General features: G+C 40.4%; 1 protein-coding gene across 1 annotated transcript in view; it reads left to right on the top strand.

The window, feature by feature from the left end:
• Nucleotides 1–400: 400 nt before the first annotated feature.
• LOC149575494 (uncharacterized) overlaps nucleotides 401–17088 on the top strand; it is a 233461-nt gene continuing 216773 nt past the window's right edge. The window contains exon 1 of the mRNA XM_089815232.1: nucleotides 401–2525. Within this exon, the coding sequence (XP_089671358.1) occupies nucleotides 667–2525 (1859 nt within the window). The 5' untranslated portion in view covers nucleotides 401–666. The remainder of the gene's footprint in view (nucleotides 2526–17088) is intronic.

Here is a 17088-nt window from a genome sequence, read left to right as displayed (position 1 = left end):
ATAGAAAAAAAGATTGATAACATGTAACATTCACCTATTTGATGAAGATAAAATCAATGACTTATATCAAGATTTATAAGAAAAAAAGATTTATAGCATGCAACATTTACCTATTTGATGAAGATAAAATCAATGACTTATGTCAAGATTTATAAGAAAAAAAGATTAATAACATGCAACATTTATCTATTAGATGAAGATAAAATCAATAGCTTATGTCAATATAACTCAATGTTATTATTTCTTTGATTCTTAAAAGTTAATAGATTACAATTTAAATAGTAAATGTTCTAGGTATAATATACGTTTAGCGAAATCCACCCTTCCAATGGAAAAAAATCAACTCCTTTTTTTTTGTTTTTTTTCAAAAAGCAGGTTGCTCATCTCTCAAAGCTATTAGTGGAATGAAAAAAACTCAACAAAATTATTTAGGAAGGCCAATGTTTTGCTTTTTGCAGTAGCTCATCTCAGAAACTCGATATCCCACAATAATATCAACACAATTTTGTACCGTTGGGTTTAAAAAAAACCCGAGATTTATGGCCGCGGGGGCTTCTGTTTTTATCAAGCAGCTTATTTGAAAAGTCTTCTGCTGTATAAATCATATCCTGACTCGTCGTTCTGCATACCCATTCCTGAGATGAATAAATTTGAAAATGCAAGACAATGATCTTATCCAAATGCAACACAGCTCCAAACATGATGCTACATAAATTGCAGCCTCCAATGGCTACAAGAAATATATCATTCCACTCCACATTTTGGCCGGGCAATTTTAGTACAGGTAACAAAGCCTTCTTGAAGCCGACTGTATTTTCTAGTTTTTCGTCTTGCAAAATTGTGTGCAAAATGGAAGTAGACACGGAGAAATTCAAGCGGCGCCTTATTAAGAAGGGTTTCATGCCCACGCCCAAGATTATTCACATGCTGAAAAAGAAAGAAATTCAGAAGCTGAAAAGGAAGGCCAACAAAAACCCCGAAAAGGAGCCTCCGCCACGCGTTAAGAAAGTCATGGAAGAGGAAGCTCTCTTCGAAAAAGCATGTCATGAATACGAAGTGCTCATGGCGGAATTAGAAGACAGGTCAGAAGATTATTCTGTTGGCGATGGGAAATTTAGAGAAGAATTTTATGTTCAATCTGCAGGAGGGGAGTTTTCTGTCAGCGATGGGGAATTTAGAGATGAAGAATTTTGTGTCAGTGATGGAACGGTCACTGAAATGAATTTTTCTAGCGGTGACGGAAGAGCAGAGAAGTTTTGTGTTGGTGAAGGAAAATCTTCGGGAGAAGATTTCCCTGTTAGTGACGGAAAGTTTACAGCAGAAGAAACTTCTGTTGGTGATAGAAAATGTACAGGAGAAGAGATTTCTGCCATTGACGGGAAGTTTGCAGTAGAGGAAGCTTCTGTTGGTGGCAGAAAATTTCAAGGAGATGCATTTTCTTTCAGCAGTGGAAAACATAAAGGAGGATTGTCTGGGAGCGGCAGAGAACTTACAGAAGGAAATTCTGTCGGTGATAGAAACTTAAAGGAAGAAATGCATATTATTGATGGTGATGGCTATGGTTATGGCGCTGGTAATCAATTCCGAGAAATGGAAAAAAATTGTGTCTCAGATCACGACGACGACGACGATAGTGGGGTGGGAATGGAAGGGACATTTCGGGAGAGGGCAATGGAAATCGAAGAAAAGGAGGGTTCAAATTCTAGTGTTGGCACTGTTTGGTCCGAAAGATACGAGAAAACGAGGGTGAGTGATGGTACTGATAAGGTTGGGAAAATGGAAGAGAGGTCCTTGAGGAGGGGAATGAGATTCGAAAACAGCGGTTTGAAATATGGCGTGGACAATTATAGGTCTGAAAAAAATGAGATAGTGAGGGCTGCTGGTTGTGATGAGAGAGTAGAGCTTCCTGTCCTTTCAGAAGAGATCTGTGACATTGATATTGATAAAGATTTGGACGGCAATGATGATATTCAAGGTGTGAAAATGGAAGGGAAATCCCGGAGGTTCTGGGAGCGAGCAAGGGAAATTGAAAATAATGTTTCGAATTTGCGTGTGAACACTATCAGGTCTGAAAGAGACGGTAGAATGAGGGCTATTCATGCTGACGACATAATGAAGGGTTCTGTGAGTCATTTAAAATTTACAGAAAGAGTTTTTGTCGATGGCGATGGTGATACCAAGGGTGTGAAAATGAAAGGGAGGCCATGGGAAAGGGCAGGGAAAACTGAAAAATACAAGGGAGTAAATTCTGGTTTGAGTAAATGTATGTCTGGAAGAGATGGGAGAACAAGGGCTCATCGTAGTGATGTTGATGAGAGAGTGAACGAGGAATATTTGGAGGATTTTAGAGAAATGCTTGGGAAACGTGGAAAAGTCGAGCTCCAGGATTTGCATTGGCTTCTGGATGATGAACTGGGTGATGATGAACTTGGTGCAGGGAATGAAAAGTGTAGTGAGCAGGAGGTTACAGAAAGGCCAAGAGGTCCAATTGATGAGGAGAAACAGATTCAGTGGCTCACAGAAAGGTGAGTTTTTCTTTATTTAATAGTAAATACATCATTGAAAAATTTAATGGTTTTAATGTTTTGATAGAGTGCTTATTATTTCACAAAAATATTTCATATTTAGACTTATGAATAATCTTTTTTCAAATCTTTTTATAAGATTATGATGAATATAAAGTTGTTAATTGTTAAATTATCAAAACACTGAAGACTAAAACCAAATAAATTATGTGTTTGGTGTAATAATAACCTATAAACATCATGTTTCTGACCTTTTAGATGACCATTAGACTGGTATTCCAGACAAAATACTAGCAAGAAAACAGACGAACTAATGAACCAGTTTTTGTCAATTGGCTAGGTTTACCGTTTATCAAGTTTGCTAAGACTAGATTAGCCCGTTAATAGAATTTCCTCCCAAATGAGCCATGTCAGGCATTGTAGTTTTGCTTAAAATGGTTTACATAATACTGTCGCAGCCTTGTTTATTTCAATGCATGTTTGCAAGGTGAAGCCACAATTCATACCCTCAAGGATTACGGTTGGATGGCTCATTAAATATACATATTTGTTAAAGCAATGAGACGGCACTGTAAAGAAGAAAAAGAAACACGAAAAGAACTAAAATGGTTGATGTTTGATTAATGGTTGATGTTTGATTAAAGATTGATTACTTGGCCTTCCACACTGGGTCCCTGCTCCATGGAGGGAAACAGAGTCTAAGGCAAGCAAAGGAAAGGAAACAAGAAAAAAGACAAACTAATGAATCAGTTTTTGTCAATTGGCTAGGTTTTAATCAAGTTTGCAAAAACTAGATTAGCCTGTTAATAGAATTTCCTCCCAAAAAAGCCATGCCAGGCATTGTAGTTATGTTTAAAAAGGTTTACATAATGCTGTCGCAACCTTGTTTACTTCAATGCATGGTTGCAAGGTGAAGCCACAAGTATACCCTCAAGGATTACGGTTGAATGGCTCATTAAATATACATATTTGTTAAAGCAATGAGATGTGCACCGTAAAGAAGGAAAAGTAGCATGAAAAGAACTAAAAGGTTTGATGTTTGATTAAAGATTGATTACTTGGCCTTCCACACTGGGTCCCTGCTTCATGGAGGGAAACAGAGTCTAAGACAAGCAAAGGAAAGGAAACTTGCTAGATCCTGATGTATACTCATTTTGAAACTGTAAATACCAGAAACCCTACATAAAGCATACTTACACATCCATTGTCATTCTGAAAGAATTCACATGCATTAACTTGATGGTTGTTGCAAGGAGCCATGCCAGCACTTTGCAACTCTGGCATACAGACAATCCCCATGTGAAACATACTAGCAAGTAGCAAATATGCTATGTAAAACATATAAGCAGTTGCCTAAGAATGTCTTGCTGATAATGGAGACACTTATCGATATAGAGAAGACTTAAGTGTTATCAACAGTATGTCATTAGTGTGATGACTACTTATGGAATTACTATGAGATGACTAACACATATGGCTCAAATCCACACAAATGGAATGTATAATAATAAATGTCAGTGAGGTTTCAATACTGAACATATTGTATAATTGGCTTGTACTTAGGTAGGTTCCAGATTAATGATAATTACGATACATGTATTGTAATGTATTTAGATGCTCCAAAAGCTTTGTCCATGGGACAAAGGCTAGAAGGTGAAAGACCCAAAGTGGTGGGTTAAACTCACCACTTCCATGCACATTTGTTAAACCTTTGCCCACCTTTTTTCTTCTTCTTCTTCTTCTATTTCATTGGAAATGTTCATGTGGTTTGTCATCATTCCTAAATTTGTATGGTGCAGGGCACCCACTGAAGGCAAAAGAGAGGATAATGCCAATTAGGATCTTAGGCTGAATCAAGGAATTCAATCAATTCCTATGTTTGTTTTGTTGAACAATAAGTCTTTTCTAAGGGCATTTCCATGTTTGGCATGTCTATAAGCCAACTTGGGTAAATGATCAGCTTAGGACATTAGCTGTTAAAATTTTGTTGTTTAGGTGTTGTTAAGTCCCTAGGAAGTCTAAGTCTTGGAGAGTGGTTAGCTCATTGAGTTCCAAATTTGTCATTATTGACAAATTTTCTTGTCAATTTTGAAAAGTTGCAAATGGCAACTTTTGCAAGAAGTTGGAATATGGAATCCCAACAGTCATGGTTGTAACTGATGGAAACCAAGTGGATCCATCTTTTAAAGGTGATTTGTGTTGAATTCAATGAGTTGGAGTCGATTTCATGTATTGGAGATTGAAAGAGGTATGAAAAACTGTCATTTTCCTGCAAAATCTATGTAACAGAGCTGTCCCATGTGCGTGTACGGATTGGCATAAGTCTCAGATTGATTGGAGTAGATAATGAAATTAGTTAGCTTCCATTTGCAGTAAATCTGAGGTCCTGAGGTGCTTGCATTCGCAAGAAAGTTGGTTTGGCGCTGACAGGTACAAAATCATACTTGTTCTTAGGGTTTTGAATAAAAATGGCCGTAGCTTGAGATTTCACTGTTGGTTTTCAATGGCTCTTGGAGGATAGCTTGGCCAATGTATTTTATGATTTTGAATGTCTTTTGTAAGTTTGTGTAGGAAGATGGTAGAAAAATGATGCCCTAGGTGGACATTATCATGTTGCCACCTAGTGATCAGAGTTAGTAAATGCCATAACTCGAAATGGGTGTTGAGTTAAAGACCCAAACTTTGGTTTAGGAAGTTATTTGGTGTCCCTGAAACATTCCAAGTGGTATTTTGTGTAGGTCTTATCTCTGTCTAGTAGGTGCTTAACAAAACTCACCTAATTAGGCCTATTAGGTCTTTGTTAGTCAGCAGCGTTTTGGCTCTTGTTTTGAGTTTGAAGGCTTGGTTCTTTGGGTTTGGATAGAGGTCCAAAAAGGGTATTTGGAACAAATATCTCACGTCCCGTGGAAAAGTTGAGAGTTGGGAAGAGAAAACTGAGGTTAAAGGGCTACAAGGACAGTAGGTTCTTTGTGAAGCAAGTGGATCACAGTAAGTTGTGAAACCAAATCAATGGTAGGAACAAGATATCTTGAAGGAATTATCACCACTTCCAAGGTTGTAGAGTCTCTTGAGAAATGTAATGTTCCCGTTATAAAATAAATAATAAATCAAACTTTTGTAACGGGCCGATTGATTTAATGTATCTCGGACCCATTTTTATTTTTGTTTCCGTAGTTTGTGTCGCCGTCGGCTATCTTTGTACACCCTTGGAAAGTTTCCCGATGGGTATTTTAGCACGGCTTGTGGGTAGTCTGTAGGCATGCTTTTGGATTATTTTCTCTGTACTGCAAATTCCTGTTTAGGATTCTTCGCTATTCGCCATTTTGGAAGTGAAAGATCTTCCCTACTTGGCTCTCACAGTTTTGGTGGCATTCAATCCTCACCCTATTTCGTTGTTGCATGTAATTCTTCGCTCGGATCTGGCAAATCAGAGCACCATCTTTCGGCATATTCTGAAGGGATTATTTGAATTCAAGTTTCGATTATCGTGTCTGATCTACTTGTGTTTTGTAAGTACGTGTTTGCATTCATCATGTGGCATCTAGACATTTCTGTGCGACTCCCTCTTTAACCGTACGACATTCACTCTCCCACACTTTGTACCTTCCTTGTCTTTCCCCTCCACTCACGTATGGCTTGCTATATGGCCCACCTAGCCATCACTGAATACGCTATCATTCTGTTTGCACGCAACCTCTGGAATTTAGCAAAGACACCGTACGGCCTTAGGCCCTCCGCCATATGAACCTCCCGTCAGCCATCCCATCGTACGACCACACCATCCGGCATCATCCTCCCTCACCGTACACCAATCTAACGACCGTACAGCCCTTTCTGTGACACCGTATGGCTCACTCCCTTCCCCTTGCCACACTGTGTGTACGTCCCTCCATTTGCTTGTACAAGTGCTTTTGCCATCCATACGCCATCACAACATCCCCATACCAGTCTCCAAATCACATACCAAGTCCCTTTGGTTACCAAATTGTTTGGGGAAAGATTTTCTGGTTTGTGTATGGAAGTAGAATATTATAGTGGTATCAGAGCGCTTCAATCCTGCCAACCTGTGGAGTGAATGGGAGTTTATAGCCGAAAGAGAAGGACACATTTCGTTGATCAAATGGCTGCCGAACCAGAACCGATAGCTGCCGAACTCGTGGCACTATTGAGGGAACTTGCTAGGAATCAGGCATAGATCATTGATACGCAGCGACTCATGGAAGAAACTCTCAAGAAGTTGGCGGAAAACAAAATATTCGGGGAACAAAATGGTCACAGCGCGGACTCGATGTCGGCTAAATTAAACCCTTATCCAGCACGCTCTCGACCTTCTATGCCGACTTTTCCATCACGGACGGAGGCACAACACGGAGGGAAACAACCAACCTTCGAAGAGATGCAAGAACAATTGAGAGAAGGTTGGAAGAATGCAAACCTTGAAGAAGATATATCCTACAAAGATTATGCGGATCTGCGAATGCGATATTCGGAGGCAAAAACAGAGGATATTTTACTTAGAAGAAAGTTGAGTAAGGTAAATCAGTCTCCATTTGATGGATCCAGTTCCATATCTGCGCAAGCATGGGTAATGAAAGCCGATACCTACTTCCAATTGAATCCTATGCCAGAAGAAGCAATCAAATTTGCCGTGCTGCACTAGGAAGGAGTTGCGCACGAATGGTGGCATCATGACACCATCACATTAGGGCATGATCAAATAAATACTTATGCGAAATTCACGGAGAGATTGATAGAGTGATTTGATGGTAACGATCCGAAACTCAACTTCAAAGATTTGGCACAACTGAGACAAACTGGATCGGTCGATTAGTTCATTGCGGAATTTCAGAAACTCTTTGTTTTGGTCACGGTCATTTTCGAAAGAAGATGGGTAGTGCTCTTCATGGACGGGCTGACAGAACATTTGAAAGTTTGGGTAAAGGGGTTCAATCCTGCCACCCTATCGGAAGCGATCAATAAAGCACGGAGTATGGCATCGTCATCGGCATCATTCTCTCAAAGTTACATTCTAAACTGCCGACGTTTCCGAGGGACAAACCTTCGCCTGAGAAGCCGTCATTGGATGACACTACTAGACAGGAACTCAGAAGGAAGAAATTATGTTTCAATTGCAAGCAACCTCGGGAGCTTGGCCACTGATGCCTTGGAAAGGGAAAGATCCATTACATTGAGCTCGTGTCCGATGATGAGGACGAATAGGAAGAAATGCCAGTCGAAGATAACCAACCACACAATGACACCAACATGGTTAGTTTAAACTGTACGGAGAGAATTGCAGCCTTGGTACAACGCGGAGGAACCATTGCCTTGGCCGGCAACCCGAGGTGCACGGTTTTTCATGTATGGGGTACCCTTCAAGGACAAAAGGTTACGGTGATGTTGGATAGCGAAGCTACTCTAAATTTCATAAACTCATCCTTGGTAAAGCGAAGGAGTCTACCTACGGAGGTGCACGCAAGCTTTCAAGTCAAGGTCGCCGGACGGACTTTTCTGCCTTGCACACACCTTGTTCCTCAGCTGAGTATCACCATGGCGAATCACATGGTGACGGAGGATTTCTTCATACTGGACCTTGCTGACATGGAAGTTATTCTCGGGATATAGTGGATGGAGACAATGAATAAATTTAGAGTTTCAAACGGATGGACTTCACTTTTGTCATTGATAGAAAGAAGGTTGTCCTCCAAGGAATGGCGAATGAAGGTCTAAAGGAAGTTTTTGCGCATCAGGTGGAGGCAATTTTTCGGCACGATGACGTTGCGTGGGCTGCGCATTGTTTTATCTTAGCGGAACCTATAAAAGGGCGTCGAACACCTCCACAGGATGATGAACTCTAGGATATTTTAAGTAGACATGATAAAGTTTTCATGGATATTCCTCCTGGCATACCACCTCATTGAGAGTTTGAACACACTATCGAGTTGGAATCAGGGGCAAAGCCGGTCATAACCACACCGTACCACCATCCCAAGAAATTCAAAGATGAGATCGAAAGGACGATTCAGGAATTGCTAGACAAAGGATGGATCCGTCCTAGTTCTAACCCATTTGCATCATCTGTGGTTTTGGTAAAAAAGGATGGGACGATGCGCATGTGTGTGGACTACCGCGTGTTGAACAAAAAAAATAAAGAACAGATATCCCATTCAAAGGATAGATGAGTTGCTGGATGAATTGCATGGCGCAGTCTATTTAAAAAAAATAGATCTCCATTTCGGATACCATCAGATCCGCTTGAGGGAGGAAGATGTGGAGAAGACAGCTTTTCATTGTCAGTATGGACATTATGAATTTCTGGTCATGCTGTTCAAATTGACCAATGCACTTGCCATATTTCAATCATGCATGAATCGCATCTTCAACAAACAATTGCGTAAGTACTTATTGGTATTCTTTGATGATCTTCTTATTTATAGTAGGACATGGGAGGAGCATCTGAATGAAGTCCTAAGTATCATGGAGGAACAATCTTTGTTTGCCAAGTAGTCCAAATGTGAATTTGGTATGACAGAAATATTGTACTTGGGGCATGTTGTCAGTAAATATGAGGTTCAAGTGCATTAGGAGAAGATTCAAGCTATCCTCGACTGGCCTCCCCCAAAATTACTCATGGATTTGCGAGGATTTTTCAGACTGTGCAGTTACTACAGGAGGTTCGTTAAAGGATTCTCTCAGCTCAGCGCACCCTTAACAGATTTGACAAAGAAGTGGTCCTTCCAGTGGAACAAAAAGGCACAACTTACTTTTGAGAAACTGAAAGAGGCCATGAGCACTTGTCTCATACTTGCACTACTTGATTTCACCCGACCATTCATTTTGGAGTGCAATGCGTCCAGAGAAGGCATTGGAGCAGTACTGATGCAAGATAGACACCCCATTGCTTATGAGAGCAGGAAGCTTATGCCAACAGAACACCTATATTCCATCTACGACAAAGAAATGTTGGCCATCATTCATGCATTAACCAAGTTCCGGCAATATTTGGTAGGTGCCAAGTTTGTCGTCCATACGGATTACAACAATTTGAGATATTTTTTGGAGCAACAGGACTTGAACAAACGACAACAAAAATGGGTAAGCAAGGTTCAAACTTTTGCTTTTGACATTGAATATGTGAAAGGGAAAAACAATGTGGTTGCAGATGCCTTGTCTTAGAAACCCACCATCTGCTCGCTGGACCAGATTTCAGTTGATTGGAAGGCACATTTGTTAGTGGAATATTCCAAAAATATATTGGCATGTGAAATAATGGATGACCACACTCACGATGATCGGTACAGAGTGGTGGATGACATCATCTACTATAAAATTAGATATATTTGGTGCTAGAATCCAAGATAAAGCAGAAAATCTTGAAGGAAGTACACGACTCACCCCTAGCTGGACACTCGAGTTTCCTCAAAACTTACAGAAGTTTATGGGAGAGGTTTTCATGGAAAGGACTTAAAGGAGACGTGTTGCAATATGTAAGAGAGTGTACAGTCTACCAACAGAACAAGTCTGAACATACTCTACCTATTGGGCTGCTACAACCTTTGCCAATTTCCGAACATAAGTGGGAAAGTATATCGATGGATTTCATAACAGGGCTTCCCAAGGTGAACGGAAAGGATTGTATTTTCCTGGTGGTTGACAAATTGACAAAGTATGCACATTTCTTCGCCATCCCCTCCAACTTTTAGGCTACACAAATTGCCAATCTGTTCTTTAGAGAAGTCTTTTGTTTGCACGGGTTACCTTGAAACATCGTCAGTGATCGGGATGGATGATTCATTAGTATCTTCTGGACAGAACTGTTTCGGATGGCAGGGACAAAATTATCACCAAGTACAAGTTACCACCCGTAGATAGACGGACAAACAGAGATTGTGAACAAATGGCTCGAAGGCTACCTTCGGAACTATGTTTTGGCACAACAGTGAGCGTGGGTAAAATGGATCCATTTAGGGGAATATTGCTACAATACCACGTACCACATGTCCATCGGAATGGCACCATTCAAAGCTCTGTACGGGTACAAACTCCTTCCCTTCATCGACATAGTTCTAGGTGACAGTCGCGCACCAACGGCAAGGGACTGGCTTTAGGAGGGGCAAGAGATTCTGAGATGCTTAAAGGAAAATCTATGGAGGGCACAAAATCAACAGAAGATGTACGTCGACAAACACAGAATAGAGAGAAGTTTCGAAGTGGGGGATTTGGTCTATCTCCAGGTCTAGCCATATCGACAATCCTCACTAAAGGAAAGAGGAAAAGAGAAACTGAAATCCTAATTCTATGGCCCCTATCGTGTAACTCGCCACATTGGGGAAGTTGCCTATGAGCTGGAACTTCCGGAGGGTAACCGTATTCATAATGTCTTCCATGTCTCTTGTTTGAAGAAAGCCGTAGGGCAAAATGTCACAATTGCTATCGACCTTCCGCCACTCAATGAAGAAGGAAAGCTCATTTTGGAACCAACCGAGATCCTTGAAGTATGTGAGAGAGCCCTACGGAACCGCACTGTGAAGGAATACTTGGTACGTTGGCGACACCTACCATTGGACGACGCGACGTGGGAAGGCGAGCACATTCTCCAACCCCCGGCGTTGCATTTGCTTGAGGACAAGCAAAATTTGGGACGGGAGGACTGTAATGTTCTCATTATAAAATAAATAATAAATCAAACTTTTGTAACGGGCTAATTGATTTAATGTATCTTGGACCCATTTTTATTTTTATTTCCATAGTTTGTGTCATCGTTGGCTATCTTTGTACACCCTTAGAAAGTTTCCTGACGGGTATTTAAGCATGGCTTGTAGGTAGTCTGTAGGCATGCTTTTGGATTATTTTCTCTGTACTGCGAATTCCTGTTGGGGATTCTCTACTATTCGCCATTTTGGAAGTGAAAGATCTTCCCTACTTGGCTCTCACGGTTTCGATGGGATTCAACCCTCACCCTATTCCATTGTTGCATGTAATTCTTCACTCGAATCTGGCAAATAGGAGCACCATCTTTCGGCATATTACAAAAGGATTATTTGAATTCAAGTTTCAATTATCGTGTTTGATCTACTTGTGTTTTGTAAGTACGTGTTTGCATTCATCATGTGGCATCCAGACATTTTTGTGCGACTCGCTCTTTAACCGTACGACATTCACTCTCCCACACTTTATACCTTCCTTGTCTTTCCCCTCCACTCACGTACGACTTGCTGTATGGTGTACTTAGCCATCACCCAATACACTATCATTTTGTTTGCATGCAACCTCTAGAATTTAGCAGAGACACTGTACGGCCTTAGGCCTTCCACCGTACGACCCTCCTGTCAACCATCCCACTGTACGGACCACACCATCTGGTATCATCCTCCCTCACTGTACACCAATCTAACGATCGTATAGCCCTTTCCGTGATACCGTACGGCTCACTCCCTTCCCCTTGCCATACTGTGCGTGTGTCCCTCCATTTGCCTATACAAGTGCTTTTGCCATCTGTACGCCATCACAACATCCCCGTACCAGTCTCCAAATCACATACCATGTCCCTTTGGTTACCAAATTGTATGGGGAAAGATTTTCTAGTTCGTGTATGCAAGCAGAATATTAAGAAATTGGTATCTATTTTGGGGTTATCAAGAGAAGAACCTTATAAGGGACACCTAGTGGTTAATGTGTGAGTTGAAGTCTTGGAGTCACCTTGTGGTCTAAATCAGGACCATTAGTGAGTACTGTCAAACTGCTGTGAGGTTTGGGATAGTGAGCTTGTTCAAAAGTATGTTCCTTGATGTTTTGAGTCTTTAGTTGAATCCCTTGAGTTGAATTTGTCCCTTAATGAGAGTACCAAAGGACTCTGCATCATTTTTGGTATCAGAGCAAAGGCAAAATCTCTTGGAGAAAGTAATGTAGTACATGTCAGAATAGGAGTCTGTGGGTGAAACTCACAATATGGTGATCAATGTAGAACTTGCCAAGAAGGTGCAAGAACAAGAAAATGAGAATAAGTGGTTAAGGTATAGGTTGGAGTAGTTGGAAGAAACAATGAAGTAGAAAAACCATCTAAGACAAAGGGAGAAGATGGGGATGAGGAAGAGATCCCTAAATAGGAAGAGGAGAATATCCCTAAGGATTAGAAACCTATCTTCAATGCCTTGAAGTCCATAGGAGGAAGAGCTGTGGCTAGGCATGCAAAATTACTTATTTTTCAGTGGTAAGATGGATGCAGAAGCAGTCATGGATTGGATTGAAGCATTCGATAACTACTTTGAGCATGAGGAGATTACTGAAGTTCAGAAAATAAAGGTGACCGAACCCAAGATGAAAGGAGCAACAGTAATTTGGTGGAACTTTGTACAAGAGGAAAGAGTCAAGAAAGGAAAGAATAGGATTGCTACATGGAAGACGATGATTTCAATGTTGAAAGAGGCCTATGTGCATGAAGATGATGAAATACAACTACATAAGAGAAGACAAAACCTCAAACAAAAAGAAACAGATGTCAGCTCCTATACAGAGTAGTTCCAAAATTATACCTCAGATCCAAAACAATGGAGAGTGAAAGTGTCAAGGTAGCAAGATACTTGAACGGTTTAAGGATGAACATCCAAGAGGAATTGATTTTACTGAATCCTAATACGATGAATAAATGCTATCAGTTAGCCCTTAAGGTAGAGGAGAAGATCAAGAGAAGGCAGGAGCAAACAATAGAGGCAGAGGTAGACAACCCTTTAGAGGAAGGGGACAATCTACAGGAAGCGGATCAAATTTTGGATCTCAAGGAGAAACTAGTCAAGAACCAGTCTGGACTGATAATAACAGAGGTAGTTTTTAGAGGAAGAAGGCTTAATGTTGGAGGCAGATTTCAAGGGAAAGGATCAGGAAAAATCAAATGCTTCAACTGCAATCAAGAGGGAGACATGGAAAATAGATGCCCGGAGTAAGAAGGGCCTGGTTCTCACGGAGATAGGAGAACTCACCTAACTCAGGAATCAGATTGCCAAAGCATTAACACCCTTGATTCCTATGGATATCTAGAACAAGGAGAAGCACTCATGATGAGAAGAACACTCCTCAAAGTACCAAGAACTAGGGAGCCACCTCAAAGGAAGTCCATCTTTAAGACAAATTGAAAAGCAGGAGGAAAGGTATGTAAATATTTGATTGATTTGGGGTCAACTGAAAATTCTGTTACCCTAAAAATAGTAGAGAAGCTCGAATTAAGGAGAATACCCCATCCAAACCCATACGAGGACTCATGGCTCAATAAAGGACACCAAACTCTTGTAGAAGAGACTGGTCATGGGTAGAGTTTCAGATTGGAGCTTATAAGGATAAGTTATTGTTTGATGTGGTGAACATGGATGCATGACATCTTCTGTTTGGAAGAGCATGACAATATAATTTGAAGGCACAACATGATGGAGTTAGAAACACCTATTCCATGACAAAGGATGACAAGTTCATTGAGTTGTTATCTCTGTCAGAAGGAAGTCAAGAAGAAGCTAAACGGAAAGAAGCCAAACTCATGGTGATGGGAAGCAAGGAGTTCCTCAAGGAAATAAAGGGTAACAAGAACCTTTTTTTGCATTGATACCTGTCCTTGAACACAATATACATTCTGCTACATTTAAATAGTCAGAGGCATCTGAGATATTAGACAAACGAAGTATGACAATGAAGACATACAAATCAGAAAAGGAGCAGCCTAAGGTGAATCAAGAAGTAACCTCCAAACCTGAAAGGTATACGTGCATAGTTGCAGATGGGATGCTAAAGAGTCTACCACCTATGAGGGAGATTAATCATTGTATTAATCTCATACTAGGGGCTACATTGCCCAACAAAGCAGCTTTTAAGCTAACCCCACAATAAAATGAAGAGATGGCAAAGCAAATACAAGAGTTTTCTTCTATAGTTGGGGTTGAGGGACATGATGATGTGGCAGTCACATCCGTCTAGGATATGGGTGTAGTAGGTACAAAAGAGGTGAGAGCATGAGTGGAGGACTATAGTGTAATTCCTGTGATCAGTTGTGGATTACAAGGGAGCATGTTGATGCTTCCACATATAATTTTTACTGGACTGAGTCTTTCATGGAGTATTTAGTTGAGAGTTCAAATTTGCGGGAGGATTCATATAGAGTGTCTAGAGGTACTCTCATTCGGGGCTCTCGTGCTGTTCGAAGGATGGTGGGAAAGATTGTAGAGACTTTGTCTACAATGCTTCCCCACAGGGATCTTGTGTTCGGGCTTGTTGAGAGAGTTGCCCAGGATCCCACTAGACTAGTAGTTTGAAGTCAGAGATTAGAGCCATCTCCTGATTCCCATATTGGTACTAATGAGTCAGTGACAAAGATTGGGGCTTTTTATTGATATTACACAGTGAGTAGTGCTCATCATTTCACTTTTGACCCACATGTAAGAGGATTTGGTTTCACGTAGGTGTGGGTTGGCTCCATTTTCATACCATCCATTGTGGGATAGGTTAGCACCATCTTTTGTAGATGGGATCAATGGTTGCAAGTTAGATCACTTGCAGTATCAACACACCCAAGATAGTTTAACAAAGGATCGAGCTGGTGGTAGTGTTTTAGGTACCTATGGTTATTACCATCTCTGCAATGCAGTTGGATGTAAGTGTCAATTATATTGGGGCCCAACTGTTGACAGATGTGTTGCTTCAGTTGGATCGAGTTTTGATGAGTTGTTTTCTTCATCAATGTCTACAGTTAGGTTTCGGTTGATTATGTCATTGATATTAGTTATTTGGCTGCTGGTGCTATTGGAGTTGATTGTACACATCAAGGAAAGTACGCAATTCTACACTTGGGATCCAAGTGGATTGTAATGTTCATTTTGCTTCGAGATTGCTTTGGGATAAGCAATCTTAGGGAGGGAGGATTGTAATGTCCCCATTTTGAGCAAGTTCATACAGTTGATTTGGTCAATTCATCATTGCGACCTTCGTGAACTGACAGTGGGATTTGAGGGTCTCAGTTTTGGGGTTATAGGCTTTCCAATGTCCTATGGTGAGTTTTGGCTCAGTTTTGAGGAACTTAATATTTATAGTAAGTCAACAGATGGTTCTGATGAGTTTAGTTGAGTTAGACGAGTTAAGTTGAGTTAGAGGAGTTGAGTGATGCTCTTAGTTTTTATTTCGGGCTTTTGGTTTGGGCTCCAAGAATCTTGGAGGGAGTGTCTATTTATAGTAAGTCACCCCATCCAACTCATTCATTATCTTTCTTCATCAGGATCAGTCTGGTGTTGTCAAATTTCAATTTTGATGCATCTTTAGTCATTTTTGCAAGAAGGGTGAATTATTATTATTCATCTAAATTTGTTGAGGTTGCTATTTTTGCTGCTATTGTACTTTGTCTTAGTGTCATAGCTTGTTGGAAAGTTTTAAGTCTTGGGCACAAGAAACAATGGCCTTGTGTGTGATAATGTTAGGATATGGTTGAAAAGGTCATTTTTGGGAGCGAAAAGAAATTAATAAATTATGTTATATGACACGTATATAATGATGTTGTGTTATGGAAGCTTCTTAAGTGAAGTTGCTTTTGGGAAACTTTGTGCCAATGGGGGTTATAAATATGAGCTTGCTTTGATGGAAAAGCATCCGATTGGTTATTTATTTTTGTTGCCTGTAAAGTGTTTGCTAGGTTTGATGATTTCTATGCTTTTGTTGAACTATAAGGGTTTGGAGCTGAGTAGTGCATGAGAATCCACAACAGAGGTATTGTGGACTTTTGAGATTTATTATCATCTCCTCTTTCTGTATTAACTGTGGCTAAGGAGCATTTATCCAATTGAATATTATATTTTCTTTGTTGCTAGCCAAGGGTTTGAAATCTGAGAATCACATTGAATTATTGAGCTGCAAGTTATTCCTGAGGTATAATAATTTGCCTTTGCTTCTCTGTTGTTTCTTACAGTACCTGAGAAGTGATTAGTGCCGAAGTTGAAGGTATTTGCATTTGCTATCGAGTACATTCCATACTCGCTTAATATTGGTATAGCTCGGCGGTATTGTTTTGCAAACCTGTGCTATCAAAGTTGATTGTTTGGGCAGAATTTATAGTGAGCTTTGGAGAAGGATAATCTGGGAATTGAATCGCACATGATTCCTGCCTTTGGTGTGATTTTAATTGCTGTTGTTGTGTCTTCATAATTGGGTGACTTTATGAATGCCTGGGTGCATGTATTTGATGCAAAATTTGGTCTGCAATTTTGCACCTTCAATTTCAATACCTGTCCTGTGTTCCATGTGTAGAGCCCTGCGAGTTGAAATATAGGGTTGTGTTTGATAATAAGAGACCTGTGATCTGAGATCTCTTATGCTGGGGCTGCATTCATCATTTGGGCTGTAATTCATGTTTCTTGAGGTTTGTTATGAGCTGGAGGGCCTGCCATATAATTTTGGAGACTAGCATTTGAAGTTTAGGAGGTCTGATAGCTATCCACAAAGGCTGCGATCTGCTTAGAGGAAGACATCTGTGCTATTTGTGATATCATGGCTGCTACAGGCTTTTATCAGGTTTCATTTTTATATTAATTTAGTCAGT

Source organism: Cupressus sempervirens, chromosome 2, assembly GCF_028749045.1.
Source record: "Cupressus sempervirens isolate cs-2001-9-10 chromosome 2, ASM2874904v1, whole genome shotgun sequence".
Lineage (NCBI taxonomy): Eukaryota > Viridiplantae > Streptophyta > Pinopsida > Cupressales > Cupressaceae > Cupressus > Cupressus sempervirens.
Note: the sequence above shows the minus strand (reverse complement) of the source record. Positions and strands in the feature narration are given on the sequence as shown.